The following is a 26,428-nucleotide window of genomic DNA, read 5'->3' on the forward strand; positions in this document are numbered from 1 at the left end:
TGGCTGCGCTGCCAGCACCTGGGCTTGCCAGGGGATGGTAGTGGTCATGTGCCACCACTTCTGCCAGTGTCACCCTGCTGGGGCAGCTGGCTCTGGGCCATCTTGGCAGACTACCCAGCCTCTGCTGCTTGCAGTGCTGCTGCCTTGGCTGTCATGCCAGCCACTGGGTCTGTCACTGCCACAGGCACAGAGGTACTGTCACCTCTTCCAGAGCCAAGGTTGATGGATCCCAGTTTGCCCTGAGTGGTACAACCTAGAGCCCATCTCTCTCCGTACTGGTTGGGCTATTGGTGGGACTGGCCACCTCTGCTATCATACTTACCTGTGTGACCAGGCAGGTGCCGCCATGCCCATCCTGCCCTCCCCTGGGGAGTGGGGGCTCCACTGTGGGTGCGAGCAGGGCTTTGGCTTGGGAGCCCCTATGGCTGTGCTGGTGGCACCACACAGGCACTTGGCAGCCATATCTGTACCCTTTGTGTAGACAGTTAGATGCTGGGTGTGGTCCAGCCAGTGGAGGTGGGCATGGCTGGCCCTGAGCCCCTCCTGGGGTGAGCACTGTGTAGAGTGCTGTATCCCCTTTCTGGACTGGGACTACCCTAAGTGCAGAGCCTTGACCCTGCTGATGCTGCGAACAGCCATGACCCCATCGGTCACACAAGATTCTAGTGGGATGGCACAGGTTAGTGCCACCCTAGGGTACTGAGAGCCTCCCAGCCTCAGATGTGGCTGCAGGAGTGCACGTGGGTTCAGGGTTTCCCCTGCTCATGTCCCCTATGCCAAGCTCCTGACTCTGCCAAAAACCTCATTAAAAGGACAGATACAGGAGCAGATGGTGGCAGGGAGCATGTCCATGAGGCAGCTGAAAAAGTTGGGGTACCCTGGCCACCCTGGCCTGGCCCCCCCTCCCCTGCTTGTGGGGAGCAGCCACCTAAGTATCTACACCAACACGCACAGATACAGGAACTCACACACCCACGGGGGACAGGGGATATATGGTTTCTGAAAATCTCCAGTGGCCCGTGGGCACGGCAGTGCTGACAAGATCATACAGTCGCCCTGGGTGCCAGGCCCCTGCCCCCACAAAGTCCTCCCCACTCACACCACACCGGCACCCAGTGGAGGGAGGGAACCAAGAGAGCTGCCTCCAGGGGCACCAAAGGGCTCACGTCAGTGTTCAGCCTCCCCCTTTTTTCTCTGGCTGTACTGGCCACGGAGCCCCACGCTGGTCACTGGCCCCATCACTGCAGCCTGAGCAGGGAAGCTGGGGAGCTGTTGGGGAGCAGTCAGGGGGCAGACCCACTCCCTGGGTCTTGGGCTTGGACATCACCTCCGTATTTACTCCCCCCAACACAGTTACAGGCCAACATTTTAATCCCAGGGTTTTTCTGTTTCTCACCAATATTCTGCCCTGGGTCCTGTGTTTTCCAGACCTCACCCCTGCTGCCCTGGGCATCACCCAGAGAACAAGTGCCCCCCAAAATGCTGGGGCTGCACAGTAACTGCACGTTTTGGGCTGCTTTACTCAGAACTGGTATAAGGGGACAACGGCTGCTGTAGACAGGGAGGGTAGGGGGTATCGCAGGTGGCACAAGTGTGGCTGCGCTGTGGCTTCAACCTTCTGCAGTCCTCAAGAACTGCAAGGATGAACCCTCTCCTATCAGGGCTTTTAGCTGCAACAATGGCAGGTAAGCACATGGGTGATTTGCTGGCAATGTTAATTAGAGCTGGTCAGCAGCAGGAATTGCAGGATGCTGGTGGAGACACAGGGCTCCCTTAACAACGCACCGAGGGACAGCCCTTTGTCCCTGCTGAGTGACAACACTGAGTGGCACAGTCCCAGGGGAGGGGACACGTAGGTTTGCCCAGGGACACCACGCTGTCTTCAAGTCCCTGTCGGCAGTCTGTAGCCGTCAGCCTCCCCGTACCACCCCGGGCATCCCGAATTTGAGCCAGAAGCTGTCCTTCCTTCTCCTCACCACCCCGCAGCCAGCGCGACTGTATGATGCCAGCGCCGCCCCCGGCTCGCTCGCAGGGGGGCATTTTCAGAAACTATAGCTATATATGCACGCACAGCCGCCGCGCCGGGCAGGTGCATATATACCGTGCTGGATGCAACCGGGTGGCAGAGCGAGGCCGGGGTCCCGGCGGCAGTCCGCCAAGGCCGAGCGGGCACACGACACACAGGGTGAGAGGGGACGGGGAGAGGGGACAAGGCACGATGAGGCGGTGATGAGGGCCGATGGCGAGGGCTCGGCAGCGGAGCCGGGGGTGGATGCACACCTCGGCAAGCGCACACGCAAAGCTACCTGGGAGCAATGAACACATGTCCCTCCGACTCAAAGCTGTTGGGCAGCAGGTATTCAAAATCTGCAACAGAAAGGGAAGGTTATCCGGCGGGGAGCGAGGACAGGGGCGCCGGGGGCCAGGAGGGAGAGAGACGGACAGAGAGGGGAGGGAACAACAACAACGACAGAAAAAAACCAAAAAGTCATTTGTTGCTCTTGGGAACAAGAGAGGAAGGAAAAGGCCGTTCTGCTGTTGCTGGCACCGCACGGGAAGGAAAGTTACAGCCAAATTGGGAGAGGTTTGCCCATCTCGGCTCGAATTTGCTCGGTGCTGGACTGGAGGCGGGCGGGCGCGTACGCGCAGCTGGAGGCGTGTACGCAGGGACACACAGAGACACACACACATATATATATGCGCACACATGTATATATATGCATGTTTGGGAGGGTGTGGGGGCGTCTCTCTCTTGGGGGTGGTGGTGTGTGGAAAGTGCTGGACGAGGGCAGGGAACCACATGCTGTGCTCCTGGCCAGAGGAGGATCACCAAAATACTCGGTTATCAGGAGAAAAAATAAAATGAAACAAGATAAAATAAAAGAAAGTAAAAAATAAAAGGAGTTTTCAGGCATCAACATGGCCAAACGGGGAACCTTGCTGAGGACAGTCCAACCAGAGGCTCCCTGCCCAGCAAAGTGCCGTGCAATGTGCCGCCGGGCGCTGCTGGCTCCCCTCCCCCCCGGAGCGGTGGGATCCCAGCGGGACAGGGGCTCACACTCGCCTGGCACTTTGCTCCGCTTTAAGGGGGATCGCAGCCCAGCAGAGTTTGGAGTGCTTCTCAGGGACCTCCTGGCAGAGGGGTGGTGGATGCGGGGTTCAGCTCGTGCGTGTGAGCTGGGTTAGAGGGTGAATGGGGAGGGTGCTACGGAGACATTCTGGGTCTGCGAGTCTCCCACGGCAGGCACCACCACCCCCTTGCCCTCCCACTGGCCCCCAGTGCATTGCATGGCACAGCCAGAGGTTGGACTGTTGCTCTCCGAGGGCTGTAGGCACGGGCTGGGTAGAAGCCGATGAGGGGAAGAGGAGGAAAAGAAGGAGGAGAAAAGGAGTACAAAACACTCGTACTTGGTCCATCAGCATTGCCATCGCAAGGGCGCTGGGAGGAGGCAACTCAAAGCTGATAGAACAGGGCTGAGGGTGACACTTCCACTGTCCTGCTGTCCTGCTGTCCTGCCCACTGGCCCTGTCCCCCCACCCTGTATCCCCCTGCGCTGCCATGCCCCCTGCAGCTGTCCCCCTGCCCGTGCCAGGACTCGGGTGCTGCCGGGTAGGCCGCCGGCGGGTGCTGCGTGCAGGGTGTCGTTCAGGGCGCGTGCAAGAGGGAGCGTGACAGTGGGTTCCCCGGGACCATGCATGCTGGGGCATTTCCTAGCCCATCCTGGGGCTGTGTTGGAGCTGTGAGACCCCTCCTGCTCTGGTAAGTGGCCAGGCATGATCCTGCTCGGGGTCACATGGGTGATAAATAATAAATGATGTCCTGTTCCACTGCAGGAGGAGTACTAGCTCCAGCACCCCCCTGCTGTCTTGGCGGAACTCTGGGCTCAAATTTGGCTGCTCAGTCATGGATGGCACCGGGACACTGGCTGCCAGGGGCTTCATGCTGTGCTGGGCCTTGTGGCAGTGGGGACGGCCACAAAGCAGCTGTGGGGGCAGGCAGCGCGGCACCCCGGGGCTCAGCCACCCCACATCCCCAGGCTCACCGTCCCCTGTGCAGTGGGGTGGCATTGTCCTGGGGTGGTCCCATCCCCACCTCCACCAAGGGCTTCTGGTTGGGGAGCTTCCCCAAAAAAGCCTATCCCAGTGGGTGATGGTGGCAGGGGACTGGGTCCCCCATTTGCTCCCTGTCCCTGCCACCTTTGGGCAACCACTCTACAGGCCCCTGCTCCCTGCACAGCCCTATCCCTTTCAGGTTGAGTTGTCTTGGGGAGGAGGAAGCGGAGGAGCTGGGTCAGGGAAGAAGGAGCTGAAGGAGGCGAGCAGGGAAGAGCAAGAAGAGGTGGGAGCAGGGAGGAAGAGCAGGGTATTAAACTAACTACCAAAAACCTTGTGGATAAAAAATGTCATTTTCATACGAGACCAGCTCTCCAACGATACCAAACTGGGTTTGGGAGCGATGTGCGGGGAGGGAGTGGGGGACTGTCGTGACAAAGCTCTCATGGACAGAACAAGACATGTTGCTTTCAAATAAAGGGGGAACTGAGGGAGAGGAGGAGGAGAAGGAGGAGGAGGAGGAGAAGGAGGAGGAGGAGAAGGAAGAGGAGAGGGGAGGGACGAGTCAGTGGTGGTTTGCAGGTTTGGCGTGGCAAACGGGCAGGGAGATGGGCAAGCAGGGGGCTGGGGAGGGGACTGGACACGGGGCAGGGGACAGGGTGGTGAAGGTGAGTGGTCTGAGACTGAAAATACTTGCCCTTCATTTTGATGTTTGGTACTGTGTGAATCCACCATAGAGAGAAAGCAAGAAAAACAACAAACAAAAAAACGACAAACAAAAAAAAAGGGGGTTGGGTGGAAAGGGGGAAGGGGGCACAAACAATATTTTATTCAATTGTTGTTTGAATAAAAATATTGTGTATCATAATCATACCAAAAGGAAACCTCTTGCAAAACACGACATGAAAAAAAGAAGAAGAAAGAATAAACCAAAAAAACCAAAACCCAGTAATGGAAGGAAAAGAAAAGGCCATGGTGAAATAAGAATAAAAACCAATGCCAAGATAAAACTAGAGAAATATATATAGATATATATTCAATACTCCAACAGAAAATGAGAGTCAGTAGCAAACAGTTGCAACAGTCTTGATATCGAAATGTCCTCACTGAGTAAGGGGGCATGCACGGCACGGCGGGCAGGGCTGGGGAGGACAGAGGGATCCCCCCTCCCAGGGATGGGGACAGCCTGGCCTTGTCCCCACAGGACATGGCACTCCTGCCTGTGGATGGAAGGGTCAGCAGGGCTGGATCTGGGGTCAAGCCGCTGGGGCGGCCGAGGGGGAGAAACAGGGGGAACCAGAGGGGAGAGGGGAAGGGTCCAGTTCTCCCACAGGGGAGAGGGTCCCCAGGAGCAGCATGGACCTGCAGTGGGAAAAATGCTGGGGGGGTCAGGGGAGAGAGAAAGAGAGAGAAAGGGGAGGGCCAGGCTAACACACACGTACACAGATTAATTCCAAATGAAAACCAAAACCAACTGAAACTGAACTCATAAAAAGAATAAATGGCTTAAACTGAAACCAAAGAATCATAATAAACCAAAGGAAACCCAAGAGATCCATGCAAACTTTCCCAGGCTCGCAAACTAACTGGCTGCTCCAGCGTCACCCCTCATCCCCGGAGGCCAGTGGGCAGCAGGGCAGCCCCTGCCTGCACTGGCAGCTCCTGCTGCAGCCTGGGGCTCAGCTTTTGGGGTGCAAAGAGTATGGACCAAACCCTGGCACCCCGGGACACCCCAGGCAGGCAGCTCGCTTTCCCTCTGTGCCTTCACCTCTACTCATGCCTCTCCTGTTTTTACTTGGTCTTGGGTTTTGCCTTTCAGAGCAAGCCCTATCTTTTTGCAGGGGTTTTTGCTTTGTGTTTCTCCCCGACAGCTGTGGGCTGGCATGGGGGTGAGCAGGAGGGGGAGAGCATGGCTGGGAAAGCCAGGGGCTACTTACACTTCACTTGCAGGATCTGGTCACTCAAGTTGGCCTGGATGTAGTAGGTGCTGTAGGGAGGCAGAACCAGCCCCAGGCTGCGGAGGGGGAGAGCAGACAGGCGGTGTAAGGCTTTACACCCACCCAGAGCCTGTGGCTGGCCCCCAGCCCCTTCCTGGCGTGCCTTGGCAGCACCTGGCCCTGGCCAATGACAGGCGGCAGGTATGCTGCCTCCTCCTCTTCAGAGACTGCACCCTGTGCTGTCCTGGGGGCCACCCAGGGCTGTCCTTAGAGCACTCAGGGTCATAATGGGGCATCCAGGATCATTCTTAAAACACCTAGGGTCATAGTGGTGGCACTCACACATCAGAATTGTCCCAAGAGCACCCAAGGGTCATCACCACAGCACCCAGAGTCATCTTGAAGCACCCAAGGCCAAGCACCCTTGGAGCAACCAGAACCATCCTCAGAGCACCAAGGGTCCTTCATGGGCACACAGGGCCATTTTGGTGGCACCTAGAGTCATCACCAATGCATCCACTGCCATTCCAGGGCACTTAGGTTCTTCCCCAGAGTACCCAGGGGTACTTGGTCACACATGGCCATCCTGGTGACACCCAGGTTTGTTCCAAGGGCACCCAGTGCCATTCCCAGAACAGCTAGGGTCATCCCAGTAGCACCTACAGCCACGCTGGGAGTACCCTGGAGCACAGGATGTGGTAAGCCTGTCCAGCCAGGTCTGAGGTGGGCAGGAATCAAGGGAGATACACATAGAAGAGGGACACAGCATCCCTGTAAGGGAGGAAGGTGGGAAGAGACACAATCCTAGAAGGGACAAACCCTTCCCAGTGAGGAGAAACCGATGACAACCATTGCACAGGCACCAGCTACCACTGAGCCAGGAAGAGTAATTCACCAGCTAGGAGTTTGACACACAAGCTGTGGGATGGGAGTGGGAAAGGAGGTAGTAGAATGTGTTGGTGGGGCAGCCAAACCCATGGGACACATTGAGAGAGTGAGTTGGGCTCCTGGGTGCTGGCTGCAGTGGCTGGTGGCCTTCATTGACAGTGTCTGCATTAGGTGCTGCACAGGATAAAAGAGCACCAATGGGTGAGGACCACATTTCTGATTCTCATCAGATGTTGCACCTGCACCTCAGCCACCAGGCCCTGGATCTGTCCTACAAGCCACCCCTCCAGTCCTCTCTGTGCCTGACAGCACAGACTGGGCACACCAGCACACACAGAGGCACTTCAAAAAGCATGGCAGAGGTGGTGGTGCAGCAGCACAAAGGGCAGAGATGTTGGTACCCCAAAGTACAGGTGGCAAGAAGAGGACGGTGGCTTTTTTCTGTGCCCCAGGGGACTCCAGGGAACATCCCTGCTTCAGTGCAGAGGCATGGCAGCACCTGTCACCCTACACTTCAACCTATGATGCCAGCCTGTGTCACTGTCCCCTCCTCAACAGTACTGCTTAGCTCAGGAGGGGTGCCACCACGGAGGACAGGACCAGGGCTGTGCAGAGGACACCTGGCAGCGCTGGGAGGTGGTTGTGATCCTTGCCGGACCCTGCTGAGCAGGGTGGTGAGGAGTAGGATACTCTGGGTGGTAGTTGGACTACATTGGCACCTCACAGGATGAAGTCAGCATGAAGATGATGATACCAGGGTCTTTTTTACACATCTGCTGGTCCAAACTGGTGCAAACTGGATGATAAATGTGGAGGAAGCTTTGCTGTCCTCTGCTTCTGAAGCCACTGTGCTGCAGGATGGGCACATGTCACCCACCCTAGAACAGGCAGAGACCTGTGCAAGGCCAGGGCTGTGCAGGCAGGTGGTGAGAGGGATATCACTCATCTGACACCTTACAGACATGTCTGTCCTGCCCTGGGGACTGTGGCCTGGCTCTCCAGTGCTGAGTACTGGCGGGCAGCACTTCTGGGAGTGCTCTCTCAGGCATTGCTGGCTGCATGCAATGATGTGATGGGGATGTTTGCAACGCAACAGCCTATGGTACATGCTCCTGGTGGCCTCAGGGACCTCCAGAGCTGAAGGTACAAGACCACAGCTCTGTGCTGGTGTGGGTCTGGCCAATGCTGGGTGAGTGTGGGTATGCCAGCAGTGCTGCTCACCTGTAGTTGGTGCTTTTGATGGGTGCCCACGTGTAGGTCCTGAACACCTCATCGATGTATAGCTGTGGGTCAGAGGGAGCCAGTCAGGCCTGGGTGGTGCCAGGACTCTGCCAGTGCAGAGACACAGGACCACAGCTCTGAGCCCAGTGCCAGACACAGCTCCTTTCTGCCTGCCACCGGAGATGGGTGCTCAGCATGCTGCCAGTTTTGGCCATGACCCCCTTCCCCTGCAGTGTTACCTCATCCAGGGACTTGATGAGAGTCTTGATGAACCTCTGCCCGTCGTTCCCATCAATCATGCTTCTCCGGATCTGGGGACATGGAGGAGGTAACTGAGAGCCCTCAGCTATGTACCCATGGCACCCATTCCAGTGGGGGTGCCACTGGGGAACCACAGGGTTCTGGGGTGAGGGGTGAGCAGCCCTGGGGGACTCAGAGGACAGTGACACAGCTCCTCTCTCCTCTGTGACCCTGTAGGAGCTGTGCTGGGGCCCTCATGATAAGGTGCTTCCCAGGGCAGGCTGGAGGGGCTGAGTGTCCTTTGCAACTGCAGACTGGGGTTGGGGGAGAGCCTCTACCCTAAAAGCTGCCCCTGGGTCTGCCCACCTCCTCCTTGTTCTCATCCTCCAGCTCAGCATCCAGGAAGTCCAGCGTCACTGGCTCTCGGAAATTGATGATCTGCAGGCAGAAAGCAAGAGATGGACTCAGGGCTCCTGTAGACACTGCTCAGTCTGGACAAACTCATCCCATAATTAGCTCCAAAGGACCCCATGTTAGCTCCTAAGGAAGCCATGTGTCCCACCAAGCCCTGCTGCTGCCACCCCAGCAGACTCCTCCTCACCTGGGGTTGCAGGTTGGGGTGCAGCAGGACATAGCCGTTCAGGTCGATGGCGAAGACGTAACCGTTTGCCCCCAGCTGCAAGAGGACAGGAGGAGTGATGAGGCTGGCCAAGCAGCTCTGCACAGTGCCATGCTGTGCCATGCTGTGCTGCAACAGTGTGATGCCCCTCACCTCTGCAGACAGTTTGCCCCATGCCAGCCCTGGGGCTCAGCCTTTTCTATCCATCTGTTTCTATTCTCAGGCCAACAGCATCTCTAACCTTGGCTTTGGATTTTGTGCCCTGCCCCTTACCCCCAGGTAAGGTTTATTCCCAGCTCACCCTGCAAGGGTTTTGGCGTTGCTCTGGTCCCAGGGCATCACCCCACTCTGATACCTGACCCAGTCCCTGCCTGCAGTCATGGTCTCTGCACCCTGTTACCCCCAGTGCCACAGGGGGTGCTATAGGGGTGCAGCTCAGGGCATCCTCTAGAGAGCTTCCATGCCAGGCTCAGGCAGCACAGGGAAGGGATGGAGGGAGAGGGACCCCCACGCACGTTGTATCGTGGCGTCAGCCTCTTGATGTCGTTGAGAGCCACGTCGATCCCCATCACACCCAGGATGAGCTGGTTCTGGAAGGGAAAGCAGGAAGGCAGGTGGATGGGAGCAGGGCTGTCACTTGCCACCACCAGCATGGGAACAGGGAAACAGAGGGTGGACCTCTTCTTCCTCCAGGGATGTGTGGATCGGATCCAGACGCCGCAGGTGCACAGGGAAAGATATGCCAGCTACCCAGAATCTCTCCACAGGACACTGCACTCCCAGCTATCCCCAGTGAACTGAGAGCGCTATGCCATTTTGGGTCCCAAGGACAGCAGTCTCCCCTAGTGTCACCCCAGGGGGCGGGGGCAGAGCAAACATCACTCCCATGGTGCTATTGCCCTCATCTCCAGGCATGTACCCAGCACGAGGGCACCCTCTTCACCCCTCCAATGGGACCCACATCAATCGCCCCATTACGGTCGGGGTGGTGCAGCCACAGTTGCCTACCTTCCTGTCGCTGCTGTCCTCCGTTAAGTTGAACACCGGCAGTGTGCCTGTCACCACCAGGCCCAGCCCCTGCACAAGCACAGAAAGGTATCCCATGGCTCCTCATTGTCCTCAAGACCCGGAGCTAGGTGTGGTCAGAAGAATGGGGGCACCCCCACGGCAAGGGAGATGGGGGCATGTGCTTTGTGGGACCCTGGGGCTTGGGGTCTCCACCTGCACTCTGGGTCTGTGTGGGACCCCAGGGCTGGTGTTCCCCACCCACACCCTGGGGCTGAGGTTTCTTACCAGGGCATCCTGGTAGACGTTGGTCCACTGAACCTGCTTGGCTCGGTTCCCTGCCAGGACCATGGGTCTGCCTAGCACGTCCAGATACTCCTGCAGGGACAAAGAGTGAGGGAAAGCATGACATAGGAGTCAGATGCTTCTCTGCTCCAACCTGGTGACACCGCTGTCCCCATGCATGTCTCAAAGATTATTGCAGTGCCAGCCAGAGAACCCAGGTCCTAGACATGCCTGGGTCTGGGCTTACTCTGTCATGCCTGGACCACGCCACTGCTGTCTCCCTGGCTGCCACTGCTGGCTTTTTGGGATCTTCTCCTGGGGCAAGTTTCCCTTATCCTGCCTCACTGTGCTAAGGCAAACCTCTGGGTGGGAGGTTGCCCCTCTGCCGCAATACCAGCCTTGCCCCAAGGGGCTGGCCTGCTCAAAGACCCCCATTACCTGCCCACCATGTCATCTTGAGTCCATACAATTAAGAAGAAGGGCAGAAAAGGGGTAGTGGGATGGGGTGTGGGGCAGACATGTCTAGCTGTGCCTAGCAGGGTGCTGCTGTGGTTGGTCCTGCCCGCGCCTGCTCCTTGCCCGTGTTTGCTCCCTGCCTGCGCTCGGCTCAGCTCTGCGCTGATTAACGCCTGACGTTTCATAATTAGTCACTGAAAAGGCAGCAGGTCCATGGGGAGCTGCAGAAGATGAATTACTTGTTTCAACAGCATGAGGCCTGCCTGAGGGCTCAGCTCTGCTCCCCAGCTTGCTGCCACACTTGCTGCCAGCCTCTGGGCTCCTTGCAGCAGGGCCAGGGCTACCTGACTCTGACCCCCACTCAAGGCACCCCCAGAGGGCAGCGCTGCCTGCCCACGCCCCGCTGTACCTGTGTGTTGATGCGGATAGCACCAATGGAGGGAATTTCGAAGTAGTAACCTTGGAAAAGAAAGACAAAGACAGCTGGAGACCTGTCTGTCTGTCTGTCCTGCCCTCCAGGGTTGCAGCCACCACCGTGCTGGGAGCTGCATGCATTGGAGCACTGGTGCCAGCGGCTGTGCCAGGGGTGAGCCCAGCGCCCCACAGACTGTCGTGCTCCCCGGGTGCCAGCCCCGCTCACCTTTGTTGGCGCAGGCCATCCACTGCAGCGGGGTCACGTCGTAGTTGTGCTGCCCAACAGAAAAGGTGAAGACCCGCACCTGTGGCACAGCATGTCAGTAAGGAGCACCCAAGTCAGTCTTCCACATCTGGTTGGTGGCAACCTCCCCAGGGGCAGTGTGGCATTGTCCGTCACTGCCCATAGACCATGTGGCCACGCACAGGTGGGCAGACGACTCCTGTGAATGCCGGCTGTGCAGGCAGCGAGGGAGCCCCTCTCTCCTCATCCAGCCCCAAACAGTCCTGTCCTCCAGCGTCACTGTGTTGGCCCAAGCCACCCACCCCAGGGGTCCTTGCAATGGGCCATCACTGTAACCAGAGGGGTATGTGCTCTCTGAGGGTCCTGCAGAGCCCCCTCTTCCATGAGTCTCCAGGTTGTGGATGGCAATGGGGCTCTCTTGCCAGTTCATCTGCCTGCCAGTGGCCCTGTCCCCACGCTTGGGATGTGTTCCCCACAAAGCTGATGTTCAGGAAGCCCACTAGCTCCATGCCCTCCTCAGAAGCCTGTGGGCTGCCTGGCCCCATGCCTCCCACTCACCAAGGTGGGAGTCGGCTATAAAGAACACTCATCAGCCATCCTATTACCAGGGCAGGAGCAGGCTGCTGGGGAGAGTGGATGGTGATGAGGTAAACGAGGTAGAAGCTGGTGATGGAGCTGGAGCAGCCATCTCCCTTCCCAGCAAGCAGAACCAGCCCAGCACACAGTCCTGCAGCCCCTCACCGTCTTATTGGGCCAGTTGTACTTCTCAAAGACGTCCTGCACGCGGTCCTCGCCGCCATCTGTGAACATCATGATCATCTTGTTGCAGTTGGCACGTGTGATGTTGGACTGTAGGGCAGAGAGAAGGCGCCTGAGGCCGGACATGGAGTGAGTGGTGCCAGGTGTAGAGCTGGATGTAGCTGGGAGAGCTGGCCCTGACCCATCTCTTTTCTCAGCCTGCTTGCTGGGGTGAAGGGTGGCTGGGGTGAAGGGGCAGGAGGAGGGATGCTGCCTGCTTGGAAAAGATGTTGTGGCTACTGCTGCTGGGCACCTAATAGCAACATTCACCTTTATTTGGCCTCTGGCAGTGTCTGGCTGGATCTGTCCCCTCCATCTAGTGCTGCTCACTTCTAATAACCAGAGGGGCAGTGGCTCCAGCAAAACCTTGGTGCCGGTGTGGCAGAGGGTGGGATGTCCCCACCAGCATGGCAGAGGAGGACAAGGAGTCCTCTGCACACTGAAGCCCGAAGTGTAGTGCAGCATCTGGGTGCTTGAAGCTCCCCCACTGCCCTCAGCACCCATAGGTGCATTCTGTCCCCCACCACAGCTTGGCCCCCAGCTCACATTCTGCAGCTGGTCGAAGGCATACTCAAAGCCAGCCTTGTAGTCAGTTGTGCCCTTGGCCACCATCCCCTGCACATCCTCCTTAAAGACCTTCTTGTTCCGGATGTTGGCCTGCACCAGGTGCTTGAAACATGACACTGGCTTCGCCTTCTCGTTGAACTGGGAGGAGAAAGGGAGGGAAGCAAGTCGAAGGTAGATGGAGGCTCCAGCAGACCCACCACGCTCAGCTTCCATCGGTGGGAGGTGGCTGGAACATCCCATACCCCAGGGATGGCCAATGCTAAGACCAGAGCTTAGCTTGGGCCAAATCCTGCACTGAACTGTCCAGCATTGGTGTTGGCAGTGGGTGCTGGCTGTGCAGGGCTCGCCTGCACCCTTGCTTCTGCAGGCACACTGTACTGTGCTGTTCTGGAGCAGGTGCTGCCTGTGCTTGGGGCTTCATTAGCTGGCAGTGAGGCCCATTCATTAGTGGAGCAGCCATCCAGCTAAGGGGCCGGGCCAGACACATTAATTAGTGCCAGGGTGCTTGTGGTCAGACAGGGGAGGGCCTGCATGGGCTGGGTGCCCAGTCATGCACAGATGAGGTTTTACAGCCACTGTATTGCATGAGGTCATAGGCTGTGGCAATGCCACAGGTGGCATGATGTCACTGGGCTGGTGATAGACTGGGCTGGTTGGGATCATCCCAGGAACATCTCTGCCAAACACCCTGTGATGGGGCAGCTCTTGCTCACCATCATGTACAGCCAAGCCCCCAGAACCATTTCCTTGCTATGTGCAGATTAAGAGAAAAAAGGCTTTGCAGAGCCCTTGGTCAGGGGGCTCTGGGGGCAAAGCTCTCCTGTTGTGGGCAGCTGGGAACTGCCCAGGGGTACAGCCCTGCTGCCTGCCTTGCAGCACTCACCGAGGCCACGTTGACATAGTCATCATCCGAGAGGGTGTCCAGCATCTCATAGACTGAGGTCTTCATCAGCTTGAGGGTGAGGCCACTCACGCTGCCGCTCCTGGCAGAGAAAGGGGTGCTGGGGCCTTGGCAGCAAAGGGGCATGGGGCTCCCCACCAGTGCTGTCCCATGCAGCTTTCTGCAGCCATCAGTAGGACAGTAGCACCCTGGCAAGCTGTGCCACTGTCCTGTCCTGGCTTAGCCCAGCCACAGCCACCACCCGTATACTCACACGTCCACGATGATGACCATGTCCTTTGGGGACGAGGCACCTTGGATGTACCTGTGGGGGTGCAGGGAGGGGTCAGCAGCATTAACTTATTTTGGGGGGTGGGGGAGGACTGCAGCTCTGTTGGGTGAAGACCAAGACTGAATCTCTGCCACCGTGCTGGCGGCTGGGGAGCATCATGATCATGAACATCATGATCATCTTGCTGTAGTTGGCGCGCGTGATGTTGGACTGTAGGGCAGAGAGAAGGCGCCTGGGGCCGGACACGGAGTGAGTGGTGCCAGGTGTAGAGCTGGATGTAGCTGGGAGAGCTGGCCCTGACCCATCTCTTTTCTCAGCCTGCTTGCTGGGGTGACGGAGTGGCTGTGCCTCCGCGGTGCCGGGGACAGGAGCGAGGTGGTGCGGGTGAGGCGGGGATGTGGCACGGCACGGCACGGCACGGCACGGCACGGCACGGCACGGCTGACCGCCACGACCCACCGCTCGGTACCGTATCAGCCTAATGAGCTCTAAATGCTAAACTCTTCCATCATCGCAGGCCCTTCCCTGCGCGCTGATTATGCTGACACACACATTCGTATTAAGATGCTATTTACCCCCCTGGTAGCTTCAAAGGCCAGGCTGATGAGGTTATGTTTAGCTACGAGGAGAGAAAATAATAATACTACGTAAATCCTACCCCCCACCCCCCGAAAATAATTAGGGAAGCCTTCCTCTCCACTCACAGCACCCAGTCCTGCTCCTGGCTCAGCAGTGCCTTCCTGCATGGGACAGATCTGGTGTGGTGCTGAGTGCCTGTCCCAGCAATGGCCAGGCACAGCCCAGCCTCCGTGTGGGGCCTGATCCTGCCACGGGAGCCTCATTATTAGGTCAATCAGAATCAGGCCTGATGCAAATTAATTAGTGTGTTATTAGTATCAATTACTCACCATTACTGGGGCGGACTGGGGGTAGGGGCAGGCTCTGATTGCTAATTCCAGGTCCCTGGTTGCTCCCTAATTACAAGTGATTGCCCAGGCGGGCTGTGGGATAAAGGATGTGACTATGTGGGGCAGCCCTGGCCACATCTTCCCAACACCCCCAACTGGGATGCAGGATGGGAAGGCAGCCGCCTGCAGTGCTGAGGCAGGAGGGCTTGGTGTCTGCCCCACTCCCTGGCACTGGGCTGCCAGCATGGTGTGCAGCCCAACTAAGATGCTGCCTGTAATGGGTTGTGTCAGCACATCCATCTCCAGCTGCCCTGCTCAGATGAATACCCTGGCTTGGCGGGAGAAGGCTGTGGTTAATGATGCCATTCATCAAGGGAGGGGGAGGCAGGCCAGGTGGCAATGGTGGCCCTGCTGAGGCTGTGGGCAGGACATGGTCTCTGGTGGGCTGGCAGCAGGGTGCCCCACCAGACCACAGTGCCAGGGCAGGAGAGGATCCTGAAGGGGCTCTGTTGTCTCCCAGCACAAAGGATGCTGAGGCTTCTCTGTGGCTGGGTGGGCAAGCAGGTGGCCAGCCTGGCTAATGAGCAGGAAGCTGGGTTAGCAGGGCTTGGTAGCTCCTATACACACCAGCAGTCCCCCTGAAATGGCCTGTCAGTCCCCCTCTCCCAGTGACCCACATGTCTGCCATGATGGAGACTAGTTAATAATTAATGTGGAGCAACCAAAGACAATTAACCATAGTAGCAGGGCCACTAATTAGCTGACAAGAAGGAGTGGCTCCTAGTGCAGGCAGGGGGATGGGCAGCGGGTGCTTCCCAGGGACATAGGGCTCCCTGAGCACATCACAGTATCACAGTATCACCAAGGTTGGAAGAGACCTCAAAGATCATCAAGTCCAACCTGTCACCACAGACCTCATGACTAAACCATGGCACCAAGTGTCACATCCAGTCCCCTCTTGAACACCTCCAGGGATGGTGACTCCACCACCTCCCTGGGCAGCACATCCCAATGACGAATGACTCGCTCAGTGAAGAACTTTCTCCTCACCTCGAGTCTAAACCTCCCCTGGCACAGCTTGAGACTGTGTCCCCTTGTTCTGGTGCTGGTTGCTAGAGAGAAGAGACCAACCCCTTCCTGACTACAACCACCCTTCAGGTAGTTGTAGAGAGCAATGAGGTCTCCCCTGAGCCTCCTCTTCTCCAGGCTAAACAACCCCAGCTCCCTCAGCCTCTCCTCACAGGGCTGTGCTCAAGGCCTCTCCCCAGCCTTGTTGCCTTTCTCTGGACACCTTGAAGTGTCTCGATGTCCTTCCTAAACTGAGGGGCCCAGAACTGGACACAGGACTCAAGGTGTGGCCTAACCAATGCAGAGTCCAGGGGCACAATGACCTCCCTGCTCCTGCTGGCCACACCATTCCTAATGCAGGCCAGGATGCCATTGGCCCTCTTGGCCACCTGGGCACACTGCTGGCTCATGTTTAGGCGGGTGTCAATCAGCACCCCCAGGTCCCTCTCTGTTTGGCAGCTCTCCAGCCACTCTGACCCCAGCCTGTAGCTCTGCATGGGGTTTTTGTGGCCAAAGTGCAGCACCTGGCACTTGGACTTGTTGAATGCCATCCTGTTGGACTCTGCCCATCTGTCCAGTCGGTCAAGGTCCCTCTGCAGAGCCCTTCTGCCCTCTAACTAACCAACATCTGCTCCCAGCTTGGTGTCGTCTGCAAACTTGCTGATGACTGACTCAACCCCCTCATCCATATCATCAATGAAGATGTTAAAGAGGATGGGGCCCAGCACTGATCCCTGGGGGATGCCACTGGTGCCTGGCCGCCAGCTGGATGTGGCACCATTCACCACCACTCTCTGGGCCCGGCCCTCCAGCCAGTTCCTAACCCAGCACAGAGTGTTGTGGTCCAAGCCACGAGCTGACAGCTTAGCCAGCAGTTTGCTGTGGGGGACGGTGTCAAAGGCCTTGCTGAAGTCCAGGTAGACCACATCCACAGCTTGCCCCACATCCACCAGGCAGTCACCTGATCATAGAAGGAGATCAGGTTGGTGAGGCAGGACCTGCCCTTCCTAAATCCATGTTGGCTGGACCTGAGCCCTTGGCCATCCTTCAGGTGCAGTTATTGCCGCCAGGATAATCTGCTCCATCACTTTCCCTGGTACCCTCTTTCTCCTCTCCTCAATATACCTACATATTTAGGCAGTGACCACAGTCAGGGTGGGGCCACAGCTCCCCCAGCCCCATGGACAGAATGAGAATTAGCACTGCCAAGCCAGTGGGTCTAGGTGGGCCAGTGGGAAGTGATTTCAATCCCAGCTCACTGGGTGTGTGGTGAAATGGCTGCTTGCAGCTATCGCTTAACCACAGCCAGGTGCTGCTTGCTCACTCCTTTCTCCATCCTCCTGGCTCACAGTTTCTGAGCCAGTTGTTTTCCCATTTGGATGAGAATGTTGGCTGGGACTGAATGCCAGCGAGCAAGGTGAGGGGCAGCTCTCCATGTCTGATCTGTATCCAAGGATTTATCTCCCCATTCCACTTTCCTTCACAGGAAGAGGGGAGCTGAGAGCTCCCTGCCCATGATACTGCGCCCATTTACCAATGTCTGCCATGTGTGAGATGAAAAGAGAAGGGAGCTGGCTGCTCCTGGCCAGGAAGGGCTGGCAAAGAGACACCCCCCGTCTCCCCACCCAGCACCTCCTTACCAGGGCCGTCTGCGCACATCGTAGAGGTCGATCTTGTTGGGGGCCCTCCATGGAGTGGCTGTGGGGGGAAGGCAGGTGGTGAGCAAGGAGGGGGACACAAGCTACAGGGCAGAGGGATGCCTAGGGCTGAGGGGGTTGAAGGCTCTATCTGGGAACTCACACCAACAGGCTTTGGCACAGTAAGTGTGCCAGGTGCCGCCCGTGCCAGCACCGGTGTGTGCTTGCCTGCATTTCCTTGTGAGAAGGGCCTGGGCTGCCCTTGGCCAGCCTCTTCTCTGGGCAACCACCCCCCGCCACCCCTCACCACGCACCAGGGTAGTAGCGGGTGACGCCAGTGGCACTGCCAAACACCTGCCAGAGCAGGGAGGGATCCTCCTTCCGGTTCTCGATGAAGACGTCCTCCAGTGCCTGCGTCCAGTTTAGCTCATTGAGGATAACGGTGGCTGTGGGAGACAGAGCTGGGTGGGTGTGGGGGAGCAGCAGAGCTGGGAGGTGATGAGGACCACAGCACCCCCGTGGTGGCAGCAGGAAGAGAAAGGTTATGTCCCCTCTGCCCCTTCCCAAGGAGTAGCCCAGAAGGGTTTTGCAGCCGCTCCTGCATCACCCTGTCTCCCTCGCTCCCATGGGGCTCCACCTTCAGCCTGCTGTCCTTTGTTCCCAGAGATCCAAGCCACCCTCCAGGGCTCCTTCCTCTGAGTGCTCATCATCCCCTGGTGCTGGGGCAGGGACAAACCACCACCAAAGACAGCTGGCTTGCTAGTTCGCCCCCTTCCCAGCAAAACTGCTCACTCCTCCTGGCACTGTGCCAGTCCTGCTCCCTGGGGACAGCCACCAGCTGGGAAACCAAGGGGTTGTGTCCCCGTGGGCCCCGCTCCGCATTCCCGCTGGCCCTCGCACCTGGCGCAGGAGCAATTCAGATGCCAGCAAAGAGCAAGTTTCAATTATTCAGCTATTAAAGCAGAAGATAAGCTGCCGGCAGCCCCGGCCTGTGATTAATCAAGGCGGGCTGGTAGAGTGTGTGTGAGGGCAGCAAGGTAGGTACAGGACCAGCCAGATGGTGGGGACACTGCCTCGGGGTGGCAGGACCTCTGGGTGCTCACAGGACCCTTCAGGGTACCCATAACACCTGGGAACCCCCTGACACCCTGCCTCAGGACCACAGTGTGGAGCAGCCAGCCAAGCTACTGATGGTAAGAGCAGGCAACTGGCAGCACCTGCTCCTCCTGGGGGACCTTCAATCAATTTTTGGGGTGCTCCCAGGACTAGCCCCTCTCCTTGGCATTATGTAGAACAACCAGTGCTGTGCTGCAGAGGAGACAGCATGCATTTGAGGAGTATATTTAGCTCTTCTAAGGCTTCCTCCCACACTTGTCCCTCTTCAAAACACCGTCATCACCTGTTCAAGCCTTCACCACAGCCGCAAGGCACTGGTGGGATGTAGACAGACACCAGCCAGGGTGAATCCTGGATCCCTACTTCCCAGCACCACTGAAGAAGATTTCTCCTTCCCACAGACAGCTGTGCCTTCAAACCATGATTTACTCCATCCCCAGCCATTTCTCAGTGCTGTGCCTGCACAGATCGCTGTTTTCTGGGCACTTAGGATGATTTCTTGTCTGGCTCTGTCACAGGACATCGTTTTTCCTGGGAGAAGGGGTTGGGAGCGGGCTGCCAGGCTCCTGCCTGCCAGAAGCAGCCCCAGACAGTGCTGCCAGCCTTGGCCGTGCACTGTCCTAGCCACCAACATGTCCCCACCAGCCCTGTCAGTGCTACACCATGAGCCCCTTGAGGTCTATCAGCCATGCCAGGCTTATGCTGAATACAGCTCCTGCACCCTCCCTGCACACAAACACGGCCCATGCACCATCCTCAAGCACAAACAGAGCCCCCGTATCATCCCTGAGAACGAATGCAGCCCCTGTATCTTCCCTGTGCATCAATGTAGCCCCCACATCACCCCTGTGAACAAAGACAAGCCCTCTACGGTCCCTGCAAACAAATGCTGCCCCTATACCCTTCCTGAACATGAACATAGCCTCTATCTCCTCTCTGTGCACTAATGCAGCTCCTATACCTTTCCTCTGCACCATGCACACTAACACAATCCTTATGCCTTCCTTCTGCACCCTCTCAAACCATCCCTGTGAACAAATACAACCTCTAAACCATCCCTGTGAACATACACAGGCCCCATGCCACCCCTTCACGGGAATGCAGTCCCAACAACCATCCCTGCTCATCAGTGCAGCCCCTACATCATCACTGCATGTGAGCAACGCAGCCCTTATGCCCTCCTTGTGCAGGAATGCAGCCTTTATACCCTCCCAGAGCACAGACACAGCCCTGAGACTCTCCCCATGTGCAGTGATGAGCTACTGCCCATCAGACAGAGCACAGCTTCTCTTCTGCTGTTGTCATAGAATCATAGAATTATTAGGGTTGGAAGGGACCTCAAGGATCACCTAGTTCCACCCCCCCTGCCATGGGCAGGGACACCTCAACTAGATCAGGTTGCTCAGAGCCACATCCCTGGACTTAAAAACCTCCAAGGATACGGCTTCTACCACCTCCCTGGGTAAATCTGTTCCCATGTCTCACCACCCTCATGGGGAAGCACTTCTTCCTAACATCCAACCTGAATCCACCCATTTCTATTTTTTTCCCATTCCCCCTAGTCCTATAATTACCTGACACACTAAAAAGTCCTTCACCAGCTTTCTTGTAGGCCCCCTGCGGATCCTGGAAGGCCACAATAACATCTCCTCGGAGCCTTCTCTTCTCCAGACTGAACAGCCCCAACTCCCTCAGTCTGTCCTCATAGGAGAGGTGCTCCAGCCCTCTGATCATCCTCGTGGCCCCACTCTGGACACGCTCCAGCACATCCAAGGCTAGAGCTGCCAGCCCACTCCAATGACATCCCTGTCCCTGTCCCCATCTCATCCCCATCCCCATCAGGGGGAGCCCAGCCCCACCCTGCCAGCGAGTGCTTGCAGATGTAATTAAAAGTGGCACAGTAAATAAAACACATATAGGATGTAATTTGTGTGTGTAGCGAGGGGTGACGGTGGAGGGTGTCTCTGTGCTGCTTTAATTAGCGTGCCAGGCAGCGATAGTGCCTCTCTGCTGGGTCCCACAGGGGAGATGCTCCCCGCCTGCAGCGCCGGGGGGATGAGCCCCACATCTCAGTGTTCCCAGAAGGAAAGGGCACACAGGTGGCCCTGTGCCCGCACCCCAGACTCGCTCTCCAGGGTGCAGCAGCTGAGCACCCCGTCCTGCACCCTGGCTTTTTGGAGCACGCTGGTGTGGCTGGACGCGGTCTGATCCCTGTGCCCACACACTGCTGCATCCATGGCTGCAAGCCCTTTCCCTGATTGGGAAGGAGGTTTGGGAGGGTGTCCCCACACTGGGACCCCCACATCACCCATCCCCTCTCCACCATCCCTCTCTCAGGGCAGCTGTGAGTCCCTGGAGCACGCTGATCTCCAATTTGCTCCTGTCCCGTGGCTGAGCAGGGTGATTTATGTGGCCAGGGCAGGGCACCAGCCGTGGCGCTGGCTGGCCAGCAGGGCTGAGGGGTAATAAAGACTTCCCCCCCGCGCAGCCCACCCCGTTCGCATGATGTGCTTCATTAGCTGCCCGCCCTGTGCTAGCAGGATAATAAAACTAATTGCAAATTTCTAATCCACTGCTGCTGCCACAATGAAATCATCACATGGATGTGGCTCTGAGCACAGCTCTGCTGGTAACCAGCCTGTCTACTGGGAAACTGCCACCCGGAACAGGACTGCGAGCTCAGCCCCTGCCACCACTGTCATCACCCAAGAGCCCTTGGCCAGTGACACCAAGACAAGGGGGTGTAGAGACCATGGTGCCCTATGTGGTGCAGGGAGAGGAGGAGTGCTCCCCAACAGCTGGGGCTGGTTGCAGTATGTGGCCCACAGATACTGGAGGATGATCTCCAACTGGGAGTGGTCTCCAGCTTGGTGCAGAGCAGCCACTAGAGGGAAATGGAGACCTACTGTCGCCATGTGCCACTGCCACAAGGTGAGGTAGGAGAGTGCTCTGGAAGCTCAGGGACTGTGATGCCTCCTGGCAGGAACGGTGTGGCACATCCTATTCCCTCCATCCATCCATCCATCTGTCCATACCTCCCTGCCTGTACTTGGGCTTGCCCACCAACCCAGTCCCTCTTTATGGAGCAGCGTGTTCCTTGGACTGATACCCCCTGCATGCAGCCAGGGTGGCATCATGCTGTCCTGTCATTGCCCTCAACAGCCTTCCTGCAGGGTTTCAGCTGCTTTTTCTCTCCTTTCATACCCTCAGCCCCAAGCAGCCCAAAACCAGTGAGGAAGCATCTCTGTTTTTCCCTCTCTCGCTGCCCAGCTCTGTCTCTCTCCCTTCTATGAGCAGGGAGTTGCCACCTCTAATTGCTCCTTCACAGAGCTGCTGCATCCTTCTGATCATCTCCAGCACCTGCTTTGAACCTCCTCAGCCTTGCTGAGCTCTTCTGCAGAGTGGATCACAGCTGTGTGGGTACAGCCAGCATCTACCCTGTGCCATAAAAAACATTTCTCCTTTGCTCTCCATCCCTTCCTAACAACCTCTATCCCCTGATTTGCCTCTTTGGCCTATGCTGAAGGTCCCTAGGGAGAGACACATTGTCACCTCTGTCCTGACACAGTGACTCTGCCTCTTCTTGGTAGGGTGCCCCAGGGTGATGGTCCTCAGGTTTGTGGCAACCTCAGCAGGAAAGGTGGAGACTAAGCCCAGCCTGGTGGCACAGAGCAGAGTGGAGTGGGTAAGGAGGGGCACTCACAGCCTTTGTAGATGTCCGTGGGGATCTGCACAGCAGCATACGAATAGTTAACCTTGGTCTTGAAGTTGTCATCATCAGTGAACTCCAGCTTCAAGGAGTTGGACTTCTCCCTCTCGATTTCTTCTCCATCGGGATCATCCTGGGGAAGGATCAAAGCACATGCAATCACCCAGGGGTGCCAGCCCTGGATGCACACCCAGAATGCCACCGCCCAAAGCCCACCACCAAATGTGCCCCTGCAGAAATTGGCAATGCCAGCCCTCGGTTGGATTTGGCCCTCAGCCCGTGCCAGCCCCAGTGACACAGGGGAGCAGGTGCCAGGAGTGGGTGGGCACAAAGGCACGCAGTGGTTACACTTCTGGCTTCAGTAGCGTGGCAGGTACTAAATCCCCCCCCCACACACACACACAAAAAGAGACCCAAACTGGAAAAAAAAAAAAGCCTTGAAAATCAATTAGCAGCAAAAGGCAACTATCAAAGAACAAATTAAAACGGAGTGCAGCTTAGCGCTCTGTCAATAAGCAATGCAAACAATATTTAATTATGTTGGAGAGACAGCGAATTCCCTGCTGCTGCTGCTGCTGCTGCTGCTGCTGCTGCTGCTGGAACATGCTCCCTCACCTTCCCAGCCCTCCTCTCTCCTCTCAGGGCCCTGTTGCCAGTACAGCACCAGGGATAAAACCCCTCCAGCAAGGCAGGGCAGGGCTGCGGCACCCGTGCAGGCAGGGTTGCTGGGTGGCCACAGGCAGGGAACAGGGTCCCAGCCAAGGTGCAGGGCCATGCAGGGAAGTGGGACAAAGTGGGTGGCTTTGCTACAGAGCAGGGGAGATCATCTTCACCATCCTTCTGGGAGAAAAGAAACCTGGGAGAAGGCTTTGGGCTGCCACATCCCTGTTTGCAGACAGTTGAGAGATGTTCAGGGTGGGAAGGAAGAGGAGCGTCTGCCCTTTGTGCCCCTGGCGTTCTACCCCGGCTGAAGAAAGGCCAAGCACAAACTGCTGGCTCCATCAGCTGTCCTGCTGGCCAGGTTCCTCTTGACAAAACTCAGGGGACAAAAGATCTGGAATCCTCATGGGAAAAGTCCATAGGAAAATCATTTTCTCATAGGAAAATGATGTGCTTGGGAAATAAACTATGCAGCTAACCAGTCCTGGCCCCCTCTCTGTTTCCCCTTCACAGACAGCACAGGAAGATGCCGCCTCCCCTGCACCAGCTCTGGCCAGCCACGGAGGCAGTGACATTCCTTTGACATTGCAAGGAGTAGCCAAACCATTCGCCACAGCTCGGGAGAATAACAGGATTGATATGCAAGGTTTGGGCATTAATTCCAGCTGATAGCTGGTGAGTGTAAACATGTTGCTGAGCTGATCTTGGTGTGGGGGCTCCAGCTGCCCAGAAAGATGCTGAACTCAATTACAGCAGCAGTAGTCACACAAGAGATGGGCAGGGACTGTCCCCACATCCCCTGAGCCATCTCACCAGGATTGAAATCCAGATTATGCCCTCAATTTCATATAAATCTGGAGAAAAGGTAGAAACCCAACTGCTGGACCCCCTGTGGAGCAGTGATGTCACAGTAAAGCTGGCACCCTTGCGGCATGCCAGGCCATGGGCTATCCAGAGTGGATCCAGCCTCAAGCCTGCCATCAATGTGGGTCTCATGTCTGAGGGGGGAAGCGGTTGCACACACAAGAGTTCACCTCTGCCAACCTCCCTGAGCTTCAGGCAGTGCTTTAGAGGTGCCTGCTGAAAACAGGCTTTAGCTGGGATAAAGACACGGCCACAAGGGCATCTGCAGCACCAAAACTTTCTTTGGCACTGAAACCTTTTTCTCTCCTGAGCCCAACAAAGTCCAGGTGACACCTCCTCACCTCCTCATCTCCAATTGGTGGGGCACCCTGCCTATGTCCAGTCCATCCACTGCCCCTGCCACTGCTTGCAGCTGGGAAAATCCAACCCTCTCCATTTGCCCTCCCCGTGTGGTTATTCCCCTCTTCACCAGAGCTGGAACCACTGTAGATAATTACTGCTCCTCTACTGATCATTGTTCTGTTATATTACCCACTTCTGAGGGGCTAATTTGTATTCTGCCAGGTCAGGTGCTGTCTTGCTGCTCTCATTCATGTAGCTGTAGAGTGGCCTATGTATAGACCTTGGAGACAAACACACAGCTACCTATGCACAGGACACTTCACGCACCACTGACACCTATATGGCAAACAGACCTGTGGAAAGAGCTGAGGTTATCCAAGCTACAGCCATACTTTATCCATAAATCTCCTGACCTCAGCTGAGCTATTCTTGTTTAAGACAGGCTGAATTTGGCCCCTGAAATGAGGTCATTTCCACACAGATGAAGGCAGGCTAAGTTGTCACCAGCCCAGGAAGGGATGGGAGCATCTCAGTGCTCGGTCAGGGTTACAAGGCACCACCGTGGGAAGGCTGGAGGGAGAATTCTGCATTAAATTTGTATTAGAGCAAAGGGAAAGCTGATTCCAATTCTCCTGGATTTCCATTGCCTTAACTGTGAGCATCTCGGCAGGCTCCCAGCCAGATTTCCCAACATTTCTCATCATTACATTTCAGAAGCATTTGGAAACATCTATTTATCTGTTGCAGTATGTACAGCGTAACACAAATAGATGCTACAGCTTGAATACATTATTTGCCACACACCATTAGGAGTCGACTCCACGGCAATATATCAATATTTTACGTATTTATTGCTTCAGCGAGAAGTCATCGCGCGCCGAGAGCTTTTGCCATCCCCAGTGCCTTAGCAGCTGGCTTGCCAGTCACAACATTTTCTCCTGAGTCTCCCAAAATAACAGACAGGGAGTGCAGCCCAGAGAGGTCCCAACACCCAGTGAGCACCAGTGGCACCAACTGACAGCTTTACCGGAGGCTGCCATGCTCTCGGCAAGCACCCGCCCCCCGTTGCATCCAGGCTGGGGCTGGGTGAGGAGAGGCAGCTTGCCCATGGGCATAAGCACTATAAAGGGGTCCCCACCAGAGAAGGGGTTGGAAGCCGAGGATGGAGCTGGGGATGTGACCTGGCACAACAGTGATGCCTTGGCCAGACAGCTCCTGCGGATGCAGACAGCCTGTTCGTCGCTCATCTCCATGGGAACGAGCCATCACAGCTAATGATGGCTGCTTAAATGGCAGCACCAATGACAAACGCGGGGCTGCTGCGGCACAGCCGCCCGCTCCGGGATGCCAGCTGGGGGTTCGCAGCTCCGGACACGCCGGGCAGCCACAGCCCTCCCCGCAGTGCTCCTCCCGGTGTTCCCACCACCAGCACAGCTCCTGAGCTACAGCACCCCAACAGCATCCCTGCACCTCACACACCTAATCGAAACCACACCGCACCAAGATCCCCACCCATCCTTTTACATTTCCCAGGGGCACTCATCTTGGCTAAGCCCAGAAAAGCCAGCACAATATTGACAACATGCTCTGCTTCCTCCTCGTAATGAGCAGAACTGGGATCTGTGCCTCAGTTCACCTGCCAGCCTCATAGCCTTCTTGAAGGTGGGAGGTTGTTGCTGTCCTCTGCAGGCAGGGGGAAATGAGTCCCAGGGCACAGGACCATTTGCCTAAGGTCATGCCAGAAGCTGTGGAGAAGAGTGGTGACAGCATGTACTTGACCACCACCTGTGGCTCAGGGAGGTGGGCTATGTGCCTTCCTGCCCGGCACAGCACTCCCCGGCAGCACTGCCTTGCAGTGGGACCCAGGGGCTCCTCAGCAGAGGTGTTTTAGAGGTGTTTTGTTGTTGCTGACAGAGAAAATGACTTTTTTTGTTTTCTTCCCCCCTCCCCCCCCCCCATAAAGGGCCAATTCTAGGATCTGAACAACACAATTTCCTGAGCAACCTGTCCTGGGGGAGCCTGCTCCCACCTTCTGAGACAGAAAGATTGTGGAACCACACAAAGTATTTCACCCTGTTTGGGGAGTCTGAGGAAACACCAGCCCCCCTTTCTTTCCCCCCAAAGCCAGAAGGATCTTTTTTTCCCTTAACTGCAAACCTACCACTGCCCTATGCAAACTCTTGGGCAGGCTGAGCTGAGGGGCTGAGCTGAGGGGCTGAGCCCCT

At 56.8% G+C, this 26,428-nt stretch overlaps 1 protein-coding gene across 3 annotated transcripts in view; it reads right to left on the minus strand.

Moving 5' to 3' along the window:
• CACNA2D2 (calcium voltage-gated channel auxiliary subunit alpha2delta 2) overlaps positions 1-26,428 on the minus strand; it is a 239,611-nt gene that overhangs the window by 5,451 nt on the left and 207,732 nt on the right. For 2 of the 3 annotated variants that reach the window (XM_054167423.1, XM_054167436.1), the window contains 19 exons: positions 22,332-22,470; positions 17,827-17,958; positions 17,516-17,573; positions 13,882-13,932; positions 13,611-13,710; positions 12,707-12,865; positions 12,104-12,211; positions 11,345-11,423; positions 11,114-11,163; positions 10,252-10,341; positions 9,967-10,035; positions 9,474-9,548; positions 8,941-9,015; positions 8,706-8,777; positions 8,339-8,410; positions 8,100-8,161; positions 5,991-6,067; positions 4,751-4,771; positions 2,307-2,367 (listed from right to left, as the gene is read on the minus strand). In XM_054167423.1, the coding sequence (XP_054023398.1) occupies positions 2,307-2,367; positions 4,751-4,771; positions 5,991-6,067; positions 8,100-8,161; positions 8,339-8,410; positions 8,706-8,777; positions 8,941-9,015; positions 9,474-9,548; positions 9,967-10,035; positions 10,252-10,341; positions 11,114-11,163; positions 11,345-11,423; positions 12,104-12,211; positions 12,707-12,865; positions 13,611-13,710; positions 13,882-13,932; positions 17,516-17,573; positions 17,827-17,958; positions 22,332-22,470 (1,550 nt within the window). The remainder of the gene's footprint in view (positions 1-2,306; positions 2,368-4,750; positions 4,772-5,990; positions 6,068-8,099; positions 8,162-8,338; positions 8,411-8,705; positions 8,778-8,940; positions 9,016-9,473; positions 9,549-9,966; positions 10,036-10,251; positions 10,342-11,113; positions 11,164-11,344; positions 11,424-12,103; positions 12,212-12,706; positions 12,866-13,610; positions 13,711-13,881; positions 13,933-17,515; positions 17,574-17,826; positions 17,959-22,331; positions 22,471-26,428) is intronic. The other variant, XM_054167430.1, reaches the window with a different exon arrangement.

The sequence above is a fragment of the Dryobates pubescens genome, chromosome 1 (assembly GCF_014839835.1).
Source record: "Dryobates pubescens isolate bDryPub1 chromosome 1, bDryPub1.pri, whole genome shotgun sequence".
In the NCBI taxonomy this organism is placed as follows: domain Eukaryota; kingdom Metazoa; phylum Chordata; class Aves; order Piciformes; family Picidae; genus Dryobates; species Dryobates pubescens.